Raw genomic sequence first — 26432 nt, forward strand, 5'->3', positions numbered from 1 at the left:
GGCGGGGGGGGGGGGGGGGGGGCGGTTGGAACAAGTGGGGTGCTGAAGGAAGCGAGGGGCTCACTTTCCACTGGATGCTGAGAAGGGAAGATCGGGATCTTCCCCTGGAATCTCCAGTGGGGGAGTGGAGGTCGCCTCTGGAGCTTGGAAGACAACAAAATAGATCTTCTGGCCCAGGAACCCTCTAAGTTGAGGGGAGGCCCCAGGGAACCCACAGAAACTCCGGGAGGAGGGTGGCACCAAGAAGAAAAGCAAGGTACCCCCAAGGCCCAGAGCTCGAAGCTGGGTATCCAGGAGGGGAGCCTGAGGGCCCGGGAGAAAGGAGAACTGAGTACTAGCTGAGCCTCTGAGGGGCTGCTCTGGGTCCCCACTGGGAGGAATCTCCAGGAAACTGGGTGTCCTGGGGGACGGGCTCTGAGCACCCCACTAAGGCTCAGAGATTGGGGTACCCAGGGAGGGTTGCCGAGGCCCTCTATGTATTGGAGAGGAGATGCCTCCTGGTTTCTCTGGGGCTCAGAGTCTGGGGAGGGAGAAGTTGGGTCCCCACTGGGGTTCAGAACAGGTCAGAACTCCTTCTGGGTCTCAGAAAGGCAGTAGGACGCTCCTCCCTAACATTCACAGAAGGGGGCTGTAGAGTGCCGGCTGGGCTTCAGAGAAGGGGCGGGAGACCTGCTGGAAACCAGGAGAAGGGAGTGGGTGTCTCCCCGTCCATTCGGGGAAGAGAGGTCAGAGAAAGTCTCCCTGGGTCTCAGACAGGGGACTGCTGGCTCAGAGACATAATGGGGTCCGGAGAAGGGGGCTGGGGGACGCCCCCGGGGCTCAGGAGGGGGACCTGGGGTCCCAATCCGGGTCAGGAGGAGGGGCTGTGGTCCCCCGCAGCGGCTCAGGAAACAGGGACGCAATCCCCCCCCGGGGTTCAAAGGACCACGGGGACCCGGAAGGGACTCGGCGTCCCTTCGGGATCACTCGGCTCCCCCTCCCCCGGGCTCCCAGGGCCGGCGGGGCCAGGACCGCTCCAGGCTCAGCTCCAGGCCCGCCGCCCCCCTCAGGCCTCCCGCCCCGGGCTCCCGGGCAGGGCCCCGTCTCGCTCTCCTGCCTCCGCGCCGCGCCGGCCCCAGCTCCGCGCCGCCTCCCAGCCGGCCTGTCCTGCACGCCACCGCCTGCTCGGCCCGGACGCGCCGCTGCGCTCGCTCCGGCCTCGGCCCCAGCCACCCAGCCACCCACCCCCTCGCCCTCCCGGGCTATTTCAGGCTCGACCCGTAAATAACACCCGCACCTGTCGCCCAGCGCCTGTTGCCATAGGGACCCCGGGTATTTTAAGGGGACGCGGGGGGAGGCGGGAGGCTGTCCCGGGAGGAGGGCCTAGGGGCGGGGTCCTGACCCGGCTGGAGCCTGGGGGGACTTTTACCCCCTTAAGGGGCAAGCGTCTGAGCCGCGGGTCCCATCTCCAGGGTGGCCGGAGAGGGAGCGGGCCTGGCTGGGAATCTTAATTGCTGGGTCTGAGGGAGGAGGGGCTGGAGGCCAGGACTCCTGGGTCTGAGGGAGGAGGGGTTGGGCGCAGGACTCCTGGGTCCGAGGGAGGAGGGGCTGGGGGCCTGGACTCCTGGGTCTGAGAGAGGTGGGGGCGGGGGGGGGGGGGCCAGGACTCCAGGATCTGAAGAAAGAGGGGCTGGGGCCTGGACTCCTGGGTCTGAGGGAGGAGGGGGCTGGGGTCTGGACCCCTGGGGCTGAGGGAGGAGGGGCTGGGGGGCAGGACTCCTGGGTCTGAGGGAGGAGGGGCTGGGGGCAGGACTTCTGTGTCTGAGAGAGGAGGGGGCTGGGGGTCTGGACTCCTGGGTCTGAGGGAGGAGGGGCTGGGGCCTGGACTCCTGGGTCTGAGGGAGGAGGGGCTGGGGACCAGGACTCCTGGGTCTGAAGGAGGAGGGGGCTGGGGTCTGGACCCCTGGGGCTGAGGGAGGAGGGGCTGAGGGGTCTGGACTCCTGGGTCTGAGGGCCAGGACTCCTGGGTCTGAGGGAGGAGGGGCTGGGGACCAGGACTCCTGGGTCTGAGGGAGGAGGGGGCTGGGGTCTGGACCCCTGGGGCTGAGGGAGGAGGGGCTGGGGGCCAGGACACCTGGGCCTGAAGGAGGATGGGGCTGGGGTCCAGGACTCCTGGGTCTGAGGGAGGAGCCTGAACCCCTGGGGCAGAAGGCTGGGGCCCAGCTCCCTGGATCTTGATGGATAGAGCTGATTCTGGTGCTGGTTGTCTTCAACTCCCCAGAAGTGAAAAGGGCTGGGTGTCAGGGGCACTGGAACCAGAGCCACAGTCCTCATCATTGAGTTTATTAGACAGGGCACCCCCGGGGGACCTTCCATGCAGTTTCAGGTCCCCCAGGGGCCAGGACGGGGACAGCCATGTGGAATGGCAGCAGGGCCTGTTCTTCACCCCATCACCCCCTCCCTCAGCCCTTCTGCACACAGGCCAGGTGGGACCCACCTTTCACCAACTCCTTGGTCCGTGGCTGGTTGCTCTGGTGCACCCTGGCCCTATCTGTCCACCCTGCTCTGGACGCTCACAGCGCCCTGTGCTGCTTGTATTGGAGCATGAGTCACTCTGGTGTGATTGTGTGTGTCTGTATCTGGCTCTCCCACCAGGCTGGGGCAGGGGCGGGGTACAGGAGGAACTCAGCTCCGTGTCCTCAACACCGCCCAGCCCAGGGCTGGGTGCACAGAGGCCTCAGATGTGCATTAGGTGATTGGATGAGTGGATGGACAAATGCAGGGAGGAATGGATGGATGCAGGGATGGATGGAGGGACAGAGGGATGGATGGAGGGAGGGATGAAAAGATGGAAGGATGGAAGGATGGATGGATGGATGGAAGGGTGGATGGATGGAGGGAGGGAGGGATGGAGGGAGGGAGGAGGGCAGGATGATGGAAGGGTGGATGGAGGGAGGGAGGGATGGAGGGATGGAAGGATGGATGGATGGAAGGGTGGATGGATGGAGGGAGCAATGGATGGATGGATAGAAGGGTAGATGCATGGAAGGATGGAGGGAGGGAGGAAGGGTGGATGGATGGAAGGATGGAAGGATGGAAGGAGGGAGGGAGGGATGGATGGATGGATGGATGAAGTGAGATGGTGACACACAGGCATGTCCTCCCAAGCTGTGCCCCATCAGGGAACAACTCCCTCTGCCTTCTCATTGGCCTGGCCACCTGTCTCCTGACCTGCAACTCGGAGATTACGCTGCCCAGCACCTGGAAGGCCCAGAAGTCCTTAACTGAGTTCCACCTGCTCCTTCCTTCCCCTCACTGGGTTTCCCCAGGCCTTGACAGGGCCGAAAGGGGAACCAGAGCATTCTGAGCAGACACAGCCGGTGAGGCATGTCTGTCTGTCCTGCCTGAATCCATCTCCCCCTCCTGGCCCACCTCCCACCATCCTGCATCTTGCGTGCTCTAACAGTTCTTATTTCAGAGTGTATTTTCCTGTTTTCCATCCCCTTGCCCTCTTTTCCCAGAAAGGGTATGAACTTTCTTTGGTATAAAAGCTCTTATTATTTTCATGCCGAGAAGATGGGCTTCTCCCCGCCCCACACACACTGCCACCAAGCAGAGCTCCCTACCACTGCACTGAGATGACCTCTCACCAGGTCAGACCTAGCAGTCCCCTTCTTGGCTCAGTTCTCAGCACGTCTGGCCACTTCCTCCTGGCCTCCGCCTACCTCATCGTCACCCCTTCTGGCTCCCTTTGCTACATCCTCTTCTTCCCTGTTGCAGATGTCCCTGAGTCACTAGCCAGGGTCACTTCTCTGTCCACCTTCTCCCCCTGGGTCACCTCATCCAGCCCCATGGCTTTCAATATCTCCTATATGCTGACGTTTCCAAAACTTATATTTCTAGCCATGGCCTCTCCCCCAGGCTTGCATATCCAACTGGTTACCGGATACCCAGACTTGGGTTTCTAGCAGGCATCTCCAACTTGACAGGTCCAAAGAAGGACGCTTGGTCCCTACCACCCAAATTCTGATTCCTTGCCCCCAGGGGAGTAGGGGGGGGCTTCTAGGCAACAAACCACAGCATCATGTAATCTGCGCAAGCCCGATTAAGAGTTCCTCTTTCTGGGGCGCCTGGGTGACTCAGTCGGTTAAGCGTCCACTCTTGGGTTCAGCTCAGGTCATGATGTCACGGCTCGTGAGTTTGAGCCCCTCATTGAGCTCTGCGCTGACAGTGCGGAGCTGCTTGGGATTCTCTTTCTCTCTCTCTCTCTCTCTCTCTGCCCCTCCCCTGCTTGCTCTATGTCTCAAAATAAACTTAAAAAAAAAAAAAAAAAGAGTCCCTCTTTCTGTCAGTCTGACTTCTCATTCCTTCTTCGTCCTGCTACATTCGCATCCCTCCCCACCACTGTGGGCTCTACCTGCAAAATCCAGGCCCCATTCCTCCGTTTCTCTCTGTCCTCGCTGACGCCACTTCGGTCCAGGCCATCGTCAGCCTCAGCTGGACAAGGACAACGGTCCCTAACTCCTTGTTTCCACGTTTCATTCCTAAATCTATTCTCAGCACAACCATGCCGTTCTGTTCTGTTGTTGTTGTTGTTGTTGTTGTTAAAAATAAAAGTATGATGTCATGCATGTGCTCAAAACCCTCTGAAGGCCTCCCGTGAAGTGTAGAATAAATGCAGATTTCTTCGCTGGACTACTAGACCCTACATGCTGGGCGCCCAGCCTGCGCTCTGACCTTACCCGGATTTGCTCAACCCTGTTAATCTGCCTGCCGGGGGGGGGGGGGGGGGGGGGCTCCTCCCAAACCTGTACCCCCCCACCTCAGCTTCTGTGCTGCCTTTGGTGGCCCAAATGCTTGTCCCTTCCCGTATCTGTCCAAACGTAGGGCTCCCCAGGAGAGCCGGACCTTGAGTGCCCACCAGCACATTCCTTAGGCCTAGCCTGGGTCTAGAACAGGTTGGTGCTCAATAAATACTTCTTGAATCCTGAAGACAAAACCGAAGACATGGGTCATTCCCGTCCTGTCCGCTGTGCAAGCTTCCAAGTCTCCACGCTTCCTTCTGGGCATGTCTCTGGATACTTCTCTGTAGATCCACCTCCCCATCTCTGTGTGGTTTTGTGTGTCTGAGACATCTCTCCTCTCCAGGTCACCCTCAGTGTCTTCAACTTTCCCTCATCCTGCCTTCCTCCCCCTCCTTCCCCCGCCCCCTCCCCCACTTCTCTCTCCTCCCCGCCTTCTGCCCATCTTCCACCTCTTTCTCGCTCTAGGTATGGCCTTTGGACCTAGACTCCACTGCGCCCTAACCAGGCCTTCCTCCTCCCACCAAACTCTCTTTTGACTCCACCTCTCCCTGTCCTTCTCTCCATGCATCTTCCCTACACTCAGTTCTCCTCTGACTCTTGCTAACTTGTATTCCTTTCCCCACACTCTCCACCCTCTCTCCCTGGAACTGTCCCCAGGGAGTTCCTCCCTGGCCCTCTGCCCTCCAGGCTCTTCCTCTTTCTAGTCTACCCACTACCCACAAGGCGCCTGAGGGGAACTCCCAACACCAGCCTGATTCTGTCCCTCCTTTGCTCTGCCCCTTTCTGCTGCCTCACTTCGTCATCGGGACAGAGGCTGCCCCTGGGCACCACCAATTACCACCCCCTCCCCATTTGTGTCCGCATCTGGCTTCCCACAAGACTGGGGGGGGGGGGCCTTAGAGGGCAGGGCAGGGTCTGAAGCATCTCCAACCCCCAGCATCGCCCTGCACAGGGCCTGCCACACAGGAGACCTTGGGAGATATTCACTGAGCAAAGGAAGGGACATCCACTAAGCGCCAAGTGCCTCCTGCATCGTCCATAGGCTTCAAATGCATCCCCCTGCACCCCCACAGCCCTTGCTCAGCTCACCGGCCACATCCCACAGCACCAGCCTCCTGTTCACCCCTTTCCCGAGTGGCTCCTTCTCACACCCACGTCCAGTCCTGCCCTTCTGCTGCTCAAAGCTGTCCCCCATCTCCCCACTACCCTCAGAATAAAGCCCAAACCCCGCAGCCTGGAACTCCAGCACTTCTGACTCTGGTTTCTAGCTGCTTCTCTGACCTAACCACCACCACCACCCCCGTCCTCCAGCATCCCAGATCTCTGAGCCCTGTCCCCAGTACAGCATGCTATGTCGCCCCCCTGGCCTTTGCATGAGTCACCCCCTTCATCCCTTGGCAGATTCCTACTCATCCTTTTTAAACCTAGGCTGGGACTTATGTTCTCCAGGAAGTCTCCCTGAGTACAGCCCACTCCTGGGACTTGGTCACTCTGTTCTCCCCATTGTGGTCCCTGTCACAGCGCCCATCACCCTGCCTGGATTGCAGTTTTTGACGACTCCTCCTTGAGAGCAAGGAGAGGGTCTGTTTCATCTGGGGCAATCCTGATTCCAACTTACTGCCTGGTGTGTTCGCAGAGGCACAGAAATGTCAATGAGTGAATGGCTGAATTAATGAATGAATGAAACACAAATGTCTAAATCGCACCAGACACCATGCCTGTGCTTCAGTATTTAGTGTGATTATCTGCGTCCTCCCAGGAGTGTGAGTTTCAAGGGCCAGTGCCTGTGTTTGATGCTGAATTTCAGCCTGTCTCTGCCTCTCACTCTCCTCTTTGAGTTCCTGCCTCCCTTTTGTACTCCATTCATGTTATGCTCCCTTTGAAAGCCATTCCAGGGCCCCCTGCTGCCCTCAGAATAAAATCCAAACTCCTGACGTAACTTCTGAGGCCCTGGGCAGTCTGGCTCTGTTTACATCTCCGGCATCATCTTGGCCCATCTGCATCCAGCTCACTATGCTGTAGCCCTCCCTTAAGCTCTTCATGCCCCAGGGCCTTGGCATATGCTGTTCTCTGGCTGCCACACTTCCAGCCTCACCTGGCTGGCTTCCTGTCATCCTTTCAATGTCAGCTAAAATATTTCTTCCTTTTAAACTGAGTTACCCATCCCTGACAGAACATTTTGTAGCATTTCAGACTTCTCCTGTGTCCTAACTGTACCTTGCTGCTTGTACACACAGTTCTTCGATTAACGTCTGTCTCCTGCACAAGATGCAAACTCTGTGAGGACGCTGGGGAGACCCTGTCTGTCTTCCTCCTTTCTGTAGCCTCAGCATCTGGCACAACGCCTAGTGCTTAGGTGCACAAATAAATTTCGGATAATGAACGAACCAGTCACTCTGATCGCCTGTTTATGTTCCCTCTCCAGCGCCTTCCTGGTACACAACAGGCACTTAATAAACCCTTGTGGAATAATGAATGAAAAAATGAATGAATGCCCATATCCACTCCTCGTTACTTTGCCTTTCTGCCTGCCTTCTCTTTACCTTTCTATCTCTTTACAAAGGGCATATATATAGTTTGTAGGTATAACTATATATTCGTGTGTTATGGGCCCCTCTCCAGGAGTTGGGCCGGGCTGGGCTGGGAGTCCCTCCCTCCCCCACCGCCCCGCCCCCACATGCACACAGCAAAACATTAAAAAGAAAACATCTCGAAACTGCAAAAAAACTCCACAGCCCTCCCCCCGCCCCGCCAACCCACAAAAAAAAGTAAATAAATAAAACACGACGCCCCCTCCCGACGGCTCCCTCCCTCAGGGTCCCCGATCGGAAGGCGGGGCGCGGGGAGGGCCACGCAGTTCTCCAGCGCGCTCGCGGGGAGGAGGGGCGCCCCCGCCCCACCCCGGCAGCCTCGTTGCACGCGCGCCCGCGCACGCGCCCCGGACACGCCCCCTCGGCGCCCCCCGGCGCGCCCCTACACCGGCGTGGTTTTCCTGTTGAGCGTGTTGGTGTTGGAGGCGGCGGCCTCCTTGGCCAGGGTCCCGGGGGCTGGCGCCGCGGGCGCAGGCGGGGCGGGAGCGGGCGCGGCGGGCGGCCCGGTGACCGTGACCGTGACCCCGCCGCCCGCCTCCTTGGGGAAGGCATTGTGCAGCGTGAGGAAGCCGGGCGCCCCCCCGCGGTCCCGCTCGGCGCCCGCCCCGCCGCCGCCGCCCGCGCCCGCCGCCGCGCCGCCGTACGCCCCGCCGGCTCCGCCACCGCCGCCGCCGCCGCCGGCCCCCGCCAGCCCCGCGGCCACGCTGCCCTTGGACGGGTCGCGGCTGAGAGTGTACATGGAGATGTCCGTGGAGGCGAAGCCCGGGCCCCCGGCGCCGCCGGGAGACGCGTCCCGCGACGGCGACGGCTCGCTGGAGCGGGAGCTAGAGCGGGAGCGGCGGCGGTAGCGGAAGCGGTAACTGGGCAGACGGAGGATGGCCGAGGGGCCGCTCCCGCCACTGCCGCCCGCGCCCCCGCCGGCCTTGAGCAGGTCCGAGCGAGACTGGCAGTGCGCCTCGCGGCTGCGCTCGATGTAGATGTTGACGGCCAGCACGCCGATCACCTCGGCCAGGATGAACGACAGCCCGCCGAAGTAGAAGGACCAGCCGTACGAGTAGTGGTTCTTCTTCTCCTCGTCCCGCTTCGGACCCGGCTCGCCCGCGTTGGCCGAGATGTACACGATCACGCCGATGATGTTGCTCAGGCCTGGGCGGGGACGGTCAGACGGGAGCCTGGAGGCCACCCCCGGCCCCGCCCCCGCCCCGCCCCACCCGTCCCAGCCCGGCCCCAGGTGCCCTGAACTCATCCAGGGCTGCCCCGGGCCCCGCCCCGGCTGGTCTAAGCTCCACCCCCAGACGGTGTAGGCTCCGCTCTAAGCGCTCCCTGTCCGGTCCCAGGTTCCCTGAACTCCTCCTGAGCTGCCCAGGCCCCGGAAATCGTCTGGTCTAAGCTCCACCCCCTGGCGGTACAGGCCCCGCCCCAAGTGCCCCCTGTCACGCCCCAGACGGCCCCTTCCAGTCCCAAGTGCTGTAAACTCCTCCGCACCTGGCCCAGGCCCCACCCCAAGTGCTCCCTATCCTTACCCACCAGTCCCAACCCCGCCCCAGGTTCCCGGAATTCCAACCCAGCTGGCTCAGGCCCCGCCCCTTCTGGCCTAAGCTCCACCCCCAGACGGCGTAAGCCCTGCCCCAAATGCTCCCTGTCCTGACCCGGACGGTCCATGTCCTGTCCCAGGTTTCTAAATTCCTCCCCGGCTAGCCCATGTTCCACCCCGCATTGGTCTAAGACCCACGCCCCGGTGGTGTAGGCCCCCTCCCCAAATGCTCCCTATCCCGCACTGGACGGTTCCTGTCCCGTCCCAGGTGCCCTGAACTCCTCCCAAGCTGGCCCAGGCTCCGCCCCGCGCTGATCTAAGCTCCACCCCCAGGTGGCAGAGGCCCCGCCCTAGATAGTCCTCGCCCTATCCCAGGTGTCCTACACTCCAACCAAGAGGTGCAGACCCCGCCCAGGCGGACCTAAGTCCCACCCCAGGGCGGTGTAGGCCCCGCCCCTGTTGGTCTAAGCCCCATCCCCTGGAGGTGTAGGCCCCACCCCGAATAGTCCCTGCCCCATCCCAGGTCCTCTAAACTTCCGCCTGCCCCAGCTAACCCAGGCCCTGCCCCAAAACAGCCTAGTCTGGACCACGCCCCAGCCCCACGGCCCTAGGCGGTTCAGGCCCTGGCTGGCCCGAGTCCTGTCACAGATGGTCTAAACTCCTCCCGAGTTGATCTAGGGCCCACCCCTAGAGGGCTGAACTCCCAGCTAGCCCAGGCCCTGCTCAGTCTGGTCTAAACCCTGCCTGTGATGAGGTGATCCCAGCCTGTGTTTACAGGCCCTACCCTGGCTGGTCTAACTCTACCCTTAACGTTATAAAGCTGGGTTTTCTCTTGGGCCCTATGCTCCTTTAAACTCTGTTAATGAGGTACTTCTGTCTGATTCTCTAGGCCCGGTACCTTGCTGATGTAAACTCTTCATGGTATTAACCCAGACTGGTTATCTAGTCTAGGCCCTCCCCCTGCTGGTCTAAAATTCGTCTTTACTAGAGCACGTTCACACACACACACACACACACACACACACCCGTCTACCCTAAGCCCGCCTCCAACTTGTCAAACCCCGCCCCCTGCGGGTCCCCTCTTACGCCTGGCCCCCGCCTTTCTAGTCTTCTGGCTCAAAAGCAGATCTTGACCCACCGCCAAAACACACCCTGCTCTTTATGCTAAATCCTTCCCCTTCTCCGAATTCTGCCCCCTGGAATTTCCGAGCACTACTCATTTCATGTAGAAAAGCGGGGGAGGGAAGAGGGAGAGGAGCGTGGGGAGCCTCACTCCAAGTTGGTCCGGATGGTTTTCCAGCACCAGCCTCTTCTTGGATCCACCAAGGTCCACGAGGCCCCGCCCCCTAAAGCAGGTTCCTCCCCCTCTATCTGCAGCCAAATTACTTTCTCCCGGTCCCGCCCAGTCCTCGGATGCCAGCCCCACCCATCAATCCCCAAGATCCCGACCGTCTCAAGGCCCCACCCCCTTCACCAAGCCCCGCCCCTTCCGTCTCCATAACCGCGCGGGTTTTGGAACCTAAACTCCCCGCAATCCCGATTACGCGCTAGACACCTGTCAGTGCTGGGTTGTTCCCCTCCCCCCTATCCCGAAGACAGCGCTAAGGCGACACCTACCTTGCCCAGCGGGTGGCGATGGAGCTTAGGAAGAGCCTAGGAAGGCTCTAGGCCCCCACAGGCGCCTGGGGCAGGGTGGCTTTGCAAACGCGCCGGCACACACACACACACACACGCGCGCACACACGCGCACACGTGCGCGCGCGCGCGCGCAGGTGGGCCGCCCCAGCCGGCCGCCCCCTCCCTCTGCCTCTCACCTGCTGCCACGAACAGGATCCCTGCGCCCAGAATGATGTTCCTCTTGGATTTGTAGACCCGGGAGGCCGCCACGCACACGCCCCCGAGCAGCAGCAGGATGGCGCTGAGGATGGGAAAGATGCTGGAGGCCCGGACGACTCCTGCGAGGGAAAGGAGGGGAGAGAGAGGGTGGGGAGCCAGGGAGTCAGATGCGGCCCTTTGCTCCCCTCACCAGTTTTCGTCTCCGCTTCTCTCGCTGGAATCCTCCCATTCTCTCTCTCTGCCTGTGTTCTGATTATTTCGTTTTTTGTTTCATTCTCTCTCCCCTTTAAAATTTCTCTATTTCTCGGTCTCATCTCCTCTCCCGCCTTTTTCTTCGTCCTTTTCTTTCTCCCTCGGGCTATTTCTGTCTCTCCTGGCGTATTTATTTTTCTTTTTCCTTTCTCAAAATCACTCTCCCTCTCTCTGAACTTCTGTGACCCCTCTCTCTTTCTCTCTTTGCCCTCCTTCTCTGCGTATTTCTTTCCTTTCTCCAGATCTATCAAATCGCTTAATATCTTATCCACCACCCCTTTCTGCCTGGCTTCATGTCCCTCTTTGGGTTCCCCTCCTTTCCTCCTCTTCTGTGTCACCCCCATGCTTCTGCTTGGCTCCATCTATTGCTCCGGTGTTCGCTTGTGTGTGTCTGTCTGTCTTGTCTGTCTTTCTCTCTGCAGTCTTTCCCACCCACCCTCCAAACCCCAGCAAACGGATTTTGCGATTTCTGAGCTGGCTGAGGCCTCAGCCAATCATAATTCAGGATTTGCCGCGTTCTCGGCGTAGCTACCAATCGCATCACCGGCTTCCCCAGCCTGCTCGAGAGAGTGGCCAGTCCGCGCCGCAGATTGCCTCACGGCCCAGGGCGCACTGGCCAATCCCAGCCCAGACACCGACAGCCAGTCACAGAGCAGTGTTGCCAAGGGCGCCGAGCAGCAAGGCGGCCAATCCCCTCCCAGGATCCCCCATCAGCCCGCCTCGAGGTGAGAGGAGGGGGCGGGAGAGGGATCACTGAGCCAATAGGGAGCCAGAGGATCTCAGCATCTGGATTTGGATTGGCTGACCAGTTCATCTCCGCGTGTCGATCTAAGTGCCGCTCCCCAGCCCCCTCTCCGCTCTCTAGGCGCCCCTCCCCGTCCCAGCAGCGCCCCCACTCTGACCCAGACCCCCACGTACGGAGCAGATACTCCGCGCTGTCATGGTCGTAGTCCGTGTCCTCCGGGAAATGGTTGATCTTCACGCAGACACCTCTTTTCAACCCTGGAGGGGGATGGGGGTGATGGTGGGGGGTGTACTTAAGAGTTGGGGGAACTCCCCTGTGAGAGACGACCCCCTCTTCCCCAAATCCCTTCTTCCTTCTGGGCCTATTGAGAGACAGGACATCCTGGCTCCTGGGCCTGTCAGCGTCTGGGACAAACTTTAAACCTCTCTGGCCTCGGTTTTCCCACCAAAAAAGAAAAACCCACGCAACACTCGCTAAAAGGCCACAAGGACCCTTGCCCTGTAACCCGAGCTAGGACACTCAACCTCTCTGGCCTTCTGCCTACCCCTAAGAAAGAAGGTGCTGGTTTAGGCAATGTCAAGGCGCTCTGCAACTCTGAACTCGACGGGTCTGAAAATGCGTGAGAAAACCAAGGAGGGCACAGAAGGCGAGGACTACATTTCCCATGAGGCTCCATGGAGTTTTAAATCCAATTGTGAACGCTCAGCCCCAGTGGATCATGGGAGTTGTAGTCTCTTCTGTTCTGCCTCTAGGGAAAGGGATTCCGAGCCTCTTACCTGGAATCCTTGGGAAGTTGGAGCGGCTGGAGCAAGTAGAGGCATTCGAGGAGGTATGCCTCTAGACGTCATGCAGTCTTACCCCCTTCTTCCATCCCAGACTCCTCATCCTCACACCCTTTGGGGACCCGTCTTCCCTCTCACTTTGGGGACGGTTCCTATTCTACTACCTCTAGCACACAGCTGGAGATTGATATGTAAGTATAAATATAAATACACTTAGTTTCCTCGATTCTCCAGGCTCCTTTCAACCTCCAGGCCTTTGCCCATGCTGTGGATTCCGTTCACATTCTTCACTGATGAAAAACTTACCCTGCAAGTGGGAGGCTCACAGGGTACCTGTTTGAGGAAGCTCTCCCTGTGCGCGCGCCTGCCTCCTACCAAAGTTGGGTCAGTCTCCCCCTCCAGGAGAGCGGAGTTCCTCCGGGAACAGCGCCCTGCGGTACCCCTCCCCCTCCCTTTTTTTTTTTTTTTTTTTTTTTTTTTTTTTTTTTTTGGCATGCATAGGGTTCATTTATGAGCTCCTTCCTCAGCAAACTGGGAGTTTCTGCAGGGGGAAAGCATGGGGTCTGATTCCTTGTGTGTCCCTAGCATTGCCTGGCACAAAGGAGGCCTCAAGAAATGGGTGTTGAATGAATGAATGAAATTATGAATGAATATAAGGATAGCAGAAGGGGAGGCTGGAGGCAGAAGATGACAGGGAATGGAGATAAAGGAAAGGATTGGGAAGAAGGAATATAAGGCAGTGAGTAATTCCACTAATCGCTAACACTTGCTTAAATGCTTCCTAGGTGGATTAACTCATCCGGAGCTCCCAAGAGTCCTATGAAATAGATAATGTTATTGGTGCTGGGCAGTGGCCAAACGTTGGGAATTGGAGCCACGCTGCTTGATAATGAAACCCGACGCCGTCGTGTCCTTATTCTGTGACCTTGTTGGTATTACTGAGGCCAATTGGCTTCAATCCTTTCACCTATAAAGAGGGGATGATAGGACCTATGTCATGGGGTTGTTGTGAGGATTGAATCCAGGTAAAGAGATTTAGCACTTTGCATAGAACATAATTAAGTGCTCAGTTGATATCAGTCGATATACCCATTGTCCAGATGAGGAAGCAGAGACACAGAAAGGATTCATCAATTCACAGCTGATGGGGGGAGGGGTGGAAGCAGAATTAAAACACACAGCAGTTTGCCCTACTGGAATATAGGCTATGGGCTGTTCACTACCGTATCCCGAGCATCTACAACAATGCCTAGCACTTAGTAGGTGCTTAATAAATGTTTTTATGAAAGAATGATTGAATGGGCCCAAGCACTTGAAAAGAGGCTCCACATCACTCATCATTAGGGGAATGCAAGTCAAAACCACAATGAGATACCACACCATACTCCTTAGGATGGTTACTATTTAAAACAAAAAAAAGTAAAACAAAATAAGCGTTGGTGAGGATGAGAAATTGGAATCCTTGTGCACTGTTGGTGGGGGTGTAAGATGTTGCAGTTGCTACAGAAAAGAGTATGGAGATTCCTCAAAAGGTGAAAAACTATATCACTATATGACCCAGCAATTCCACTTCTGGGTGTAGACTCAAGAGAATTAGAAGGCAGGGTCTCTAAGAAATACGTTCACACCCATATTCACAGCAGCATTATTCACAACAGCCAAAAACAACCCAAGTGTCCACTGACAAATGAATGGATAAACAGAATGTGATCTCTACGTATAATGGAATATTATTCAGCCTTAAAAAGTAAGGGAATTCTGACATGGATGGACCTTGAGGACATTACGCTGAGTGAGACAAACCAGTCATAAAAATACAAATATTTGTACGATTCTATGTATATGAGGTCCCTAGAGGAGTCAAATTCATAGAGACAGAAGGTAGGATGGTGGGTTCCGGGGGCTGGGGGAGGGGAGATGGGGAGTTCTTTAATGGGAACGGTTTCATTTTGCAAGATGGAAAGAGTTCTGGAGAATGGGTGCACAGCCATGTGAGTATACTTAACACTAACTGTACTCTACGCCTGAAAACAGTTATGATGATACTGTTTAATGTTATGTTTTGTTATATTTTACCACAGTTTTTTTTAAAAAGGAATGAATGATTGATTGATTATATACCTCTCAAGCGCAAGACTTATCAATATTGATAAGTCTTATCAATATTGATATTACATCAATAATTGATTATATATATTGTTATGTTTTGTTATCTTATATTTTACCACAATTTTTTTAAAAAAGGAATGACGGGGCGCCTGGGTGGCTCAGTCGGTTAAGCGTCCGACTTCAGCTCAGGTCATGATCTCCTGCTCCGTGAGTTCGAGCCCCGCGTCGGGCTCTGTGCTGACAGCTCAGAGCCTGGAGCCTGCTTCGGATTCTGTGTCTCCCTCTCTCTGACCCTCCCCCATTCATGCTCTGTCTCTCTCTGTCTCAAAAATAAATAAATGTTAAAAACAAAATTTTTTTAAAATAAAAAAGGAATGAATGATTGATTATATACCTCTCAAGCGCAAGTCTTATCCATCAGCCCATGCATTATGGTGTGGTAGGTAAGACTGTGGGTTCAAGTTCTCTCCTTTTCTTGAATGGGATCACATCACTTCTCTCAAAACATGAATCATAATTAATTAATTAATCATAGACCCTCTCAACAGATTAGTGATGACAGCAGTGATGATAACTAGTAGTTACTGAGGGCTAACCACACACCAGGCACCTGTCCAAGCATCTGACAGGTATTGACGCACGCGATAATTATGACTAGTCCCAGGGCTACTGGACAGTAACGATATCCCCACTTTACAGATGAGAAAACTGAGGCACAGAGTGGAAGAAGTTGCTCGGTCCCATGTAGATGGTAAATCATGGGGAGGAGATTAAGTGCAGCTGAACTTCAGGGGCACACGTATTTAAGGCAGGGGAGCACGGTGGCTGTGGTGGCCAGGAGCACGGACTCTGGACTCACATTCCCTGGGCGGCCACTTCCCAGCTGTGTGGCTTTTGGGCACTTGAATGCCCCTGAGTCTCAGCCTCCTCCTATGGAAAATGAGGACAATGATATGACCTCATAGGGTTTGAAAAGTGTTCAGTGAAATACAGAGTTGAGTGCAGAATACAGGGGGCTGTGCAGCATGCATCTGTGCATCATCTGACCTGACGGGGCTGAGCCAGGAGGTTTCATGTGCAGGGATGGCAGTGATGTGTCCCTGGGTCCCCCCAGAGTCTGCCTAGCACAGACCTGGGTGGGGTGGGTGTAAAAGGGCTGGGTGCTGCAGTGAGGACGTGTGGGGATGTGGGCTCCAGCCTGCTCTGACCCTCACATGGCCATGTGGCTGACTCACTTCCCTTTCTGGCCATCAGCATCCTCCTCTGACAAACTCGAATGGTAATAATACCTTCCCCCCTTGGCACAATTAGCAGAATTCGGTGAGATAAGGCGTGAAAAGTCCTGAACACAGGGGCTTCAGATAACCTGCTCCAATAAATGGAGCTGTGGGTCCATTGAGTCCTGACAGGCGGCTTTTGGGCACCAGAAACGTGGCAACTGAGGTGAGGTGTGAACATAAAATACACACCAAATTTCAGACTTAGTATTAAAAAAAAGCATAATATTCCATCAATAATACTTTATATTGCTTACATATTAAAATGATAATATTTTGGCTATGCTCGCTTAAATAAAACATATTATTAACCTTTATATTGATTTATTATAAATTTATAATTTCTATTTTTAAAATTATATTCATTGACCCTTCTCCCTTTTCCTTGGTTGAATGTAGCTCCTGGAAAAATTTAAGTCATATATGCATTTCTGTTGGGTAGTGCTGTATCAGAGGCTGGGGCTTCTGGGTTATCAAGGAAGGGGAAGGGGGGCCTCGGGGCAGTCACCTGAATTCTGAATAATAATTAGAAGAAGAACTACAACAAAATGAAATGACATAATCTAGCCCTTACTCTGTGCCTGCTGGCCTTTTAAGTGCTTTACAATGGTAGCTCACTGAATCCCTCTGAAATCCCTGTGGGTTGGGGGAGGGAGACTATTCCAATCCCCATTTCACAGATGATGGAAAGGAGGAAGAGAGAGGTTAAATATGTGGCCCTGGGTCACCTTGCTGTGCATGGCAGACAGGAGGTAAACCCAATGAGCCTGGTCCTAAAGTCTGCAATCCTCGGTCACTCCATCTACCGCATCTGTCGGGGAGACTCACAGGGACACGGGAATGAGACCCCAAGTCGCCGGGGAAGACGGTGCCTTCAGGAGGCAATGGCTCAGGGGGTTCGCTTTCTACATTCCCAGGTCCCCGATGGGCTGGAGGCTGATGGATGCATTGTTCTGTTCTCCTAGGAGATAAACCAGACCTGGATTCAAATCCAGACTCTAGTACATACTGGTTGTGTGACCTTGGGAAAGCCACTCGGCTTTCTCTGAGCCTTAGCTGCCATCTCTAGAAGGTGGAGATAACAGGAGTCCGTATGAAACAGGCTTATCGTGGGATTTCAGCGACCAATAAATGACAGTTACAGTAATAAAGCCAGCCTTCGTCTACACCCTCCTTAAGACACTTGGACACTTGCTTTGGTTTCCAGGACACCCGCTTACCTCATCTTCCCCAAACCTCCACGGCCCCTGCTTCCTGGGCTCCTTCGCAGGTGCTCTCATCTCTGTTAACAGTGGACTAGCTCAGGCTGCAGCCCTCAGCTAATTGGTTTGTTTCCCTCCTCATTCTCTAGGTGACCTCATCCATCCATATGCAATGACCCCCTCCCATTTATATCTCCCGCCCAGACTGTCCCCTGAACTCTGGCCTCCTCAGTCATATCACTAACAGCCTAGACCAGGGGTCAGCAAACCACAACCTAAGGGTCAAACCCAGCCTGCCAAAGCCAGTGAAAGAATGGGTTTTATGCTTTCTGAGTGATTGAAAAAAAATACATATATCAAAGGAGGCTATTTCGTGGCACGTGAGAAAGATATGAAAATTCAGAAGCCGGTGTCCGTGCACGAGTTTAACTGGAACGTGGTCTCTCTCCTTCACTCGAGAGTGGCTGTGACAGGGACCAGAGGGTCCACAGACCCTAAAATACTGACTGTATGGCACTTTTCTATGCTTGCCCCTGTCCCAGGTGATGGCTCTAGTAGGCATCCTAAATTTAGCGTGGCCAAAACAGCTCATGATATTGCTCCTCACAACAAATTAGATCAGGGACGATAAAATAAACGAAACAAAACCCCCGCTGTTCCACCCTTTGGGTGTTCCCCCCCCCCCCGCCCCCCCCGCATCCCGCCCCGTTCTCAGTCTCCCACAGCCTTGGGAGCAGTGACTCTCAACTAGGGGTGAGTTTATTCCTAGACCAGAGACAGTTGACAATTTGGGTTGTCACGACTTGGGGACTGCTCCTGGCATGGAGAACGTGGAGGCCAGGATGCCGCTAAGCAGGACGGCCCCCACAACACGGAGCGATCCACACCAAAGTGTCAACAGTGCTGAGGTTGGGAGATGCTGTTTTAGAGACTCCTCTCTCTCTCTGTCACATCCCACAGCCACCCTGCCACCGCTTTAGCTTTGGGACACGCTCTGAATTCAAATCACTTCTTCAACTCCACGGCTCCCCCTCCAGAAAAACCACCTCCCGTTCCCCCTCTTGCCTGCCTGTTCGCCTTTTGTCTCTCAGTGTTAAGTCAGTTCTTGTTTCTCCTCTGCTCAGCAACCCTGGTCCCAGGACCTAGAACTCGGGAGACAGGGTCTGTTGTCTCTTCAATTGCCCCATCACGTCCCCTTCACTCACTCTGCCGGTGACCACACACACAGGCTCCCACCTCAGGGCCTTTGCACTGGCTGTATCTTTCCTCTGGAGAGTCACGCGGCTCTATCTCTCACTTCCTTTAGACCTCCACTCCGGGGTCACCTGCTCGGCGAAGCCCGACCTAGTCTCCTCACCTGCAACTTCACGTAAGTGTCCTAACACATTCCATCCCCTCCTCTGTCCCCCTTAGCACTGAGTGCTATCTAATACCCTAAAACTTTTGCTTACTTATCTTTCTGATTATTTGCCTGTCGTTCTGGAATATAACACATACAAATCCAGGGACCTTTTGTTTTTCACTGCTGTAGCCCCAGAATCAAGAACAGTGCCTGGCACATAGTATAAAGTCAATAAACATTGGTCGTTGGACGGATGAGCGAATGAATGAATGAATGAATGAATGGTAGTTTTACTATATGCCATACACTGTCCTAGGGTTTCAGGATGCCAGCTTCCACATGTGGCTGGTGCCTGGTGCTTGGTCAGACCAGTGAAAGGACATGGACCGCACGCCTGGTCTGAAAGAGCGCATGCCGCTTGGGCTGGCCCACCGTGGCCCCTGCACAACGAGGCTGCACAACGTCCACTGGTTCAAACAAAGCTGGAAATCAGATTTCCAATGTGAAGTCTCCCTATTTTTAAACGTTGGCAACTGATTCAGATTTGGGTTTCAGTTTTAAATGCTTGGCACACCAGACAAAGCTTATCTGCACATCACTTCCCTTAGACCTGAGTTCTCTTGGTTCTGCCCCCCATCACAGCTGGGCGACCTTGGGCAAGTGGCTTAACCTCTCTGAGCCTCAGTCTCCTCATCCCCCAACGGGAGGGTGCACCCGCCTCGCAGAATTTTGCGCTGCACTCCTCGCTTTCGCAGAAGGAGAGCTGTGAGGCTCAGGGGGGTGAACAGACAGCGATCACAGGGGACAGACACACGGTGGGGCATAGTGGGCTGGTGGGGCATGGTGGGCCAGGACCCCAGGTCTCCTGCCTACCCAACCCCCACCCCCAGCGCCTCTGTGTTCTGCAAAGCTGAGTGGGAGGGAGAAGGCAGGTGAGCCAGCGGAGGGGAGGCAGAGGGCCCAGAGCAGGCAGAGCAGGACCCAAAGACACAGCAGAGATGGAGACTGGAAGACGCAGTGGCCTTGGGGTCCAGAAATGGGGCCTGGGAGGAGGAGGAAGAGGAAGCGGGTGTGGCGGAGTGGGGATGAAGCAGAGCAGTGTGGAGAACAGAGGAGGCCGCGGGCCAGGATGGGAGGTTGGCGGAAACCCTAAAGGGGGAGAGGCAGGCAGGGCCTCTACAGGAGGTGGGGGGAGCCGAGGGTCAGGAGCTCTGACCTGATGGGGCACGACCCACCGTGACGTCTGGGGGACAGCGGAGGAAGAAGGGGCAAGGGGGTGGGGGTGTGGGGAGAGGCGCAGGGGCACGGGGAGGATGGTGGGGGGTGGGGGGAGGAGGTGAGACTGCCCAGGAGAGGGACGGAGGCGCCACACACCGGGTGGGGGGCAAGCGAGGAGGAATTGCAGAGGGCTTGCAGAGGGCGCAGCGGAGGAGGGAGGCAGAGGGAGGGACGGGAAGGGGCAGGAGGGTGTGTGTGTGGGGGGGGGTGCAGGCCGGGATCCCAGCAGGGAGGGCGGGCGCGCGGGCGCCCACCGCGCAGGGGAGAGGTCCGGAGGAGGGGGGGAGGGGCGCGAGGCGGCCCCCCCTCCCACATACCCTACCTTCCAGGCAGCATATCCTCCAGAGCCCCGAGTGGGTGAGGCCGCCGGGGTCCTTCTTCTCCGAGGAGCCGCTGCCCCCGCGGTGGGCCGGCGTGTCGTCGCCGGCCGTGAGGTTGGTGGTGTTGCAGATGAACGCGCGCGTGTACAGCCAGTAGTCGGTGCTGATGGCGATGGTCATGAGGCCGAAGGCCGCGAAGGCGCCCACCGTGGTCAGCACCACCTGCACCCCCTTCTCGCACCACAGGCCCCTCTCCTCGTTCCAGCGCTTCAGCGACTCCAGTTTGACCACGGGCAGCCGGGGGGCCGTGGGCCACCACCGGGGCAGCGGGGGCGGGGCCGTGCCGGCGGCTGGGTGGGGGGCACAGCGCAGGCAGAAGCGGGGGCCCGGGGCCGGCCGGGCTGGGCTGGGGGGGGGGGCGGCGAGGAGGAGGCGCGCGCCGGGGAGGGGGTCAGAGGGCGGCCATGGTCGCCGGCTGGGGGGGGGGGGCGGGGAGCAGATACGGGATTAGTGGAGAGGCACGGTACCTCCCCCACCGCCGCCCCCACCCCACAGAGCACCCCCCACTATTTCCCGGGGGCCGGAGAAACTGCTTCCACCGTGGTTCCCACTGCCTCCCTTTTCTCTGAAAAAGTCTCCCTCCTCCCGGGGCAGTCTTCCCACTTAATCCCACTGGGAGAAGTCGCCCCCACCCCCACCACAGTTGCTGCCACTGTACATCCTCCCGGGCCCGCCCGCTCCAACCCCCACCCCCACCCCTCCCCCGTCCTCACCTTCCCCAGAGGCCAAGCCACCCCGCACTTTAGCCCCTGGGCTCCCCCCTCCACAGGAACCCCTCTCCCCTCTCTCCCTCATGTCCTACCATCCTCGTCTCATGCAGTGCTGCCCGGCTCCCCACGTCCCCTGAAAGTTTCACCTCCTCACCTACTACGTCCTCTACTCAAGAAAAATAAACCTCTCCATCTCTCAGCTAAAAAAAAAAAAAAAAAACAGAAACAAAAACCCAACCTCTTCCCAACTAATCCTCGCTGTTTGCACAACTGAGAACCACAGGATGACCACCACTGCCACCCTCGCCCCCCGCAGTCTCTCCTGCATGGGAACCCGCTTCCCCACTCAGACCCCTGCGTCTCTGGACCAAGCTTCTCAACCCCAATCCCTCAGTCACACCTGGAAATCACCAAAGGATCTTAGACACCAGGATACCGGTGCCCCACCTGAACCCCACCTGAGCAATCCCCATTTCATTGGTCTGGGGTGTGGCCCTGAGCATCTAGGTTTTTAAAAGTTCCCCTGGGGGGATTCTCGTGGGCAGTCAACACCTCGCACCGGACCGTCTGGTTTAGAAGAATGCCCCCAGCTGCATCACATCCACTCCACAGCCCCCACGGTCTCCCTTGGACCACCTCCCATCCCCTACGTGTCTTGATCTCCAGGAACACCCCCCCCCCCCCCCCACACACACACACACACTCCTTTTGCTTAAAGAAGTCTTTGAGTCTGGCCCCTACTGTCTCTACAACTTAGGCAAACTCATCAGTGCCATCACTTTCTCCTCCTCCATTAAGAAAAATTTCCTCCATGGGCTCCACGGAGGAGTACTCACAGGAATCCTCCCCCCAGACCCCCAGTCCCTCTCCATTCAGGAATGGCTCAATGTTTGGCCTGAGCTCCCACTGCTGTCCAGGGAGCTCCCCGCCCCCTCTGCCCAGCGTCTTCCCCCCCACCCCACTCCTCTGCCCCTTCCACCATCTCCCACTGCCTGAAAATCCCCTGACTATACCCCTTGCTGCCGGTTATCTTTATCACACCGATGAACCCCCCCCCAACTCTGCATCTCCCCAATTCACTTGGACCTCCTACTCTCCTCAACTTACAGGAACCTCTTCCCCCTTCCCTGACTTCTCTCACATCATCAAGAATCCCCTTCCTCCACCAACATCTCATCTACTCAGGAAAATTCCCTAGATGAGTCCTCACCAACTTCCCTTCTTGGGACACCTCCCCCCCCCCCCACACACACACCCTTTCACCTGTGCAGGGACATGCTGTATAGATAGCTCTACTTTCTTCCAATTTTACATGGACCTCCCCCCCCCCCCCCGCATAGTCAGTACCCCTTAGAAAAATTTCATCCACGAGGCTACAACTCTCTTTTAGTTACACATAACTGTCCACTCTGCAACCCCCATGTCTGTTCATTCCCCCCCAGGCACAGCATGCCCACCACCACACCCCCAGCCTTCCCTTCCAGGCAAGCGACCCTAACCCCCTTCCACCACTCACTGTTTCCTAGACTTCTTCCCCAAACCCCCAGTTACAGTTAAGAGCCTGGGAGCCAACAGGAGAAAACAGAAGAAACCCTGGGTCCTAGCATCAGGGTGACCTTGGCCTTTTCCACCCCCATCAGCTGGCCCCGCCTGGGTCTGCTCTTAGGAGGGGCTACTGAAAAAGGTTGTCTGGGGGGGTGTCTCCATGGCAACGGGGCCTAGTGCCCCACACGAGTGTTCCCTCCCCCACCTCCACTCAGCTGCCCACACGAAGCCCCTACCGTCCCCTCCATCAGCCCACTGGACACTCATGGCCCCCAGCCCCTGTCCTTGGTTCTGGCCCCTTCCTCCTTCCTCTCCAGATGGATGCCGAGTTTCCTCTTCTTATCTACTGGCTCCTTCTCCCCCATCTGTGCCCCTCACCACCAGCACCACCACCTCAACTGTCCTAGCAAATCTCTGCTTCCTCCCCCCTGAGTGATCCCATGACCCCGAAGTGTACCCCTCCCCCAGCTGGGCCCCCCACAACCCAGGATCAGCAGGGGATGGAAACGGGGTAAGTGAGGGAAATTCTCCCATCAAAAAAAGATTTGAAGATCTTTTCATTCTGTCGATTTGAGGGGCAATCTGTTTGGTTTTAGGGACTCTTCCTTTAGTCCATCTGTCAGCGGCAGCAAAGGAGGAGGGAGCAGGGGACCCCCAACTCCAAAGCTTCCGGATATGACAGGGGTCACCAGCCCTTCTCCCTCTGAAGGGGCTGGCTCCTTCCTCCAGAATTAGGGGGGTCACAGAACCTTCCTTGTACATCCACCCACCTCCGATTAATAAAAAGATCTGTCTCACCTCTGTTAACGATAGGTCAACTCTCCGATGCACTGGGGAGGGGGACGATGAGCCCCCCTGCCTGCACCCCCCCCAGAAAAACCCTGGTGGCTCCCAGTTCTCACTGCTCCCCCTCCCCCAGCAGCGAGGGACCCAGGCGTCCGACCTGGTTGGGGGGTGTTGAGGTGGGAGGGGAGGCTGAGGGGCCGCTCTTAGCTCGGGCCCCAAGAGAGTGGGGGTCGGGATGAAAAAAAAAAAAAAAGGTGAGGAGACAATTTGGTTCCCGTGTCGCTGGGTAAAGTGCGGAGCTGGAGGACGAGAGAGGGAGGGAGGAGGGAGGGAGGGGGAGGGGAGCCGCTGGGGATGGGGGAGCCACAGAGAGGAGGTGGGGGGAGGGAAACGATTGGGGGGCAGGGTCTGGGTGGCAGAAGGAAGCTGAGGGAAAAGAGAGAGAGAGAGAGACCCAGAGAGGGAGGGAGAGAGACACAGAGAGACAAGGAGAAGCGGAAAGAGAGAAACCCAGAGACTGTGAAACAGAAATGGGGGAGGGAGAAATTTGGGGGAGGCAGCGGCTGGTAGCAGAAGGAAGTTGGAGAGAGAGACACACACAGAGAAATATCCAGAGAGAGAAGGGGACAGAGACAGAGACACAAAGAGAGAAACCAAGAGACTGGGGGACAGATGGGGGATGGGGTAAGGGAGAGGATGGGGGGGGGTCAGGATGGGATAACAGAAGGAAAGAAGAGACAGGGACAGAGTCATCCAGAGAGGGGGAGGAGAGACAGATGGGGAGAGACAGACAGAGACTGAGGATGGGGGAGAGAACGAAACAGAGAAAGGGAGAGAGAAATTGGGGGGTGGGGGCAAGGTCTTAATAGAGAGAAGGATGATTTAGAGAGAGAAAAATGGAGAGAGAGAGCGGACAAGAGAGTGAATAATAAAAGAAATTTAGGGGAGAAGGTTCTGAGTGGCAGAAGATGCCTGGACACAGAAAAGCCGGTGCAGAAGGAAAGAGAGAGATAGGTGGAGAGAGCCTGCCTGGGAGAGACCCCGGGAACGAGAGACAGAGAGAGACTGAGGAGGCATCAGAAGGAAGCTGGAGGAAAACAGGAGAGGGGCCAGGCTCCGATGGATGAAGGAGGTCAGAGATCGAGGCCACCCGCGCCCCCTCCCCCACCACATCCCCAGCCCCCATCCCTGCCCCCATCCCCATTCCAAAGCCACCACCCCACCCCCACTAGCCTCCTTCTCTCCACAGCATCGCTTTTCGCCGCCACCGCCTCTTCCTGTCGCCATAGCAACAGGATCCAGGCGCCCAGCCAAGGCTAGCAGCGGCGCCGGAAATGAGGGAAGGGCCTTTCCAAAAGGACCCCAGGAGCTGTCCCCTTTCCCCAAATCCAGGGAAAGCTCAACTTCCCGGGCCTCCTCCCCACCCCCCCCACAACTGCCAAGGGCAAAGAGCCCCTGAAAATAAAATTCTATTCGATTCAATTTACCAGGATAGCAAGCCCTTTGAGTTTCACCTATATATATATATATATATATATATATATTTAATTTTCATTTCACCCCCTACCTGCCCCTAGCTCAAAGAGTTAGATTCCCGCTCCCCCCCCAGATGGGGACTGGCATGAGGGGGGAAACAGAGTATGAGAAGCTCCGGTGGAAATATGCCTCAAAGAAATCTGCCTGGGGTTGGATGGGACAGCTTTGCAAGTTTTACGAATAATGACGGTTGGAGTTACAGAACTAGCCAGTAGCCAGGGGGGATGAGAGTCAGAAAGTTTGGTTTTGGACTCAAATCTCAGAGATGGCCGTAGCCACCCTGTGACCTTGGGCAAAACATTTCCTCCTTTCTAGACTCGGTGACTATGGGAACAAAACCCCCCTCCAATTAATCGAGAACGTCGGTGAGACAAGGTCTTGCGCACTGCTCTACACTAGCAGTTTGTTTCCCGGCTGTGACCTCAGGCAAATGGTATCCAAAACCAAAAGCTGGCCATGACCACAGACTTGGGCTAGGCAGTTTGCAAGCTTCCTTGTCTCCCGGAATTCTTACGGAATCCTTGCAATGTGGACGCTGACATTCCCATATTACAGATGAGCAAACTGAGGCTTGGAGATGTATCGTGATTTGCCCAAACCACTCAGGGAATAAAAGGCAGAGTTGGAGATGAAGCAGTTTCTTTGTGGGGGTTGACAGGGGTGGTCAGCAGTGGGTGAACTTCAGAGCCACTTAACATGCCGTTTTGGGGGAACAGGTCCTCCCTTTTGGGGACTGGTGGAGACAGAGAAAACCTGTGTTCCCCACTCATCCAATCCGCTCCCCCAGGGGAGCCAGAGCCTTCTGTACACAGCATCTCACATTTCCAATGGAGTTTCCAGAGGTCAGATTACTTAATTCTCACCATGCCCCCCCCCAGGGGAGGGGGGGGGAGTTTAGAGAGGCATTCTGACACCCCTGGTTTAGAAGCAAGGAAGCACCAGCCTCAAGGGAAGGGGCCTGGAATTCATTCATTCGAGAATTATTTGTCCCTCTTCTGCTCTTTTGCCAGGGAGAGGGACGCAGCTGTGCACAATAACGGTAACCGACATAAATTGAACGCTAAATATTACGGACTCAAAGTCATTTGCAGGCATCGACTTGATCCTCCAGCTTCTGCGGTTAGCCCCCATTTTCAAGATGTGTAAACTGAGACAGAGAGGTCAGCACATCAGGAAGGTAGGAAGTGCGGTGGCAATGAGAGCCAGGGCTTCAGATCCCAGAGCCTGCGCTGTTTTCTCTGCTAAAAATAAACAACAAAAAACAGAAACCTTCAAAGGGTGAACACAACGATGAGGGTAATAAAACAAGCCAGGGTTTCTAAACCTAGAACCAGTGATGCTAGCTGGGTATTTCTCTGGCGGGGGGGGGGGGGTGGCATCCCAGGCCACTTCAGAATGTCCACCAGCATCCATCCACAGACTCTACCCACCAGATGCCAGGAGCAAGGGGTATAATAAAAAGAACTCAGGGGTGCCCGGAGGGTGGCTCAGTCAGTCTTAATTTCAGCTCAGGTCATGAACTCAGAGTTCCTGAGCTCGAGCCCTGCATAGGGCTACGTGCTGACAGTGAGGACCCTGCCTGGGTTTCTCCTTCTCTCCCTCCCTCTCTGCCCCTCCCCTACTCGCCCCGTCTCCCTCCCTCTCTCTCTCTCTCAAAATAAATAAATAAACTATAAAAAAAAAAAAGAATTTAGTCTGTCCCACCTCAAATCTTGTTCCTTATTGGAAAAGCCTTTGCATGTT

General features: G+C 56.2%; 1 protein-coding gene across 1 annotated transcript; it reads right to left on the minus strand.

Moving 5' to 3' along the window:
• Nucleotides 1-7757: 7757 nt before the first annotated feature.
• CACNG8 (calcium voltage-gated channel auxiliary subunit gamma 8) lies at nt 7758-20247 on the minus strand. Its single transcript, XM_047836447.1, has 4 exons — nt 20055-20247; nt 11916-11999; nt 10724-10864; nt 7758-8521 (listed from the first exon to the last, which is right to left on the minus strand). Exons 1-4 carry the CDS (start codon nt 20230-20232, stop codon nt 7758-7760), a joined length of 1167 nt encoding a protein of 388 aa, XP_047692403.1. The 5' UTR covers nt 20233-20247.
• Nucleotides 20248-26432: the final 6185 nt, after the last annotated feature.

Source organism: Prionailurus viverrinus, chromosome E2, assembly GCF_022837055.1.
Source record: "Prionailurus viverrinus isolate Anna chromosome E2, UM_Priviv_1.0, whole genome shotgun sequence".
Classification (NCBI taxonomy): domain Eukaryota; kingdom Metazoa; phylum Chordata; class Mammalia; order Carnivora; family Felidae; genus Prionailurus; species Prionailurus viverrinus.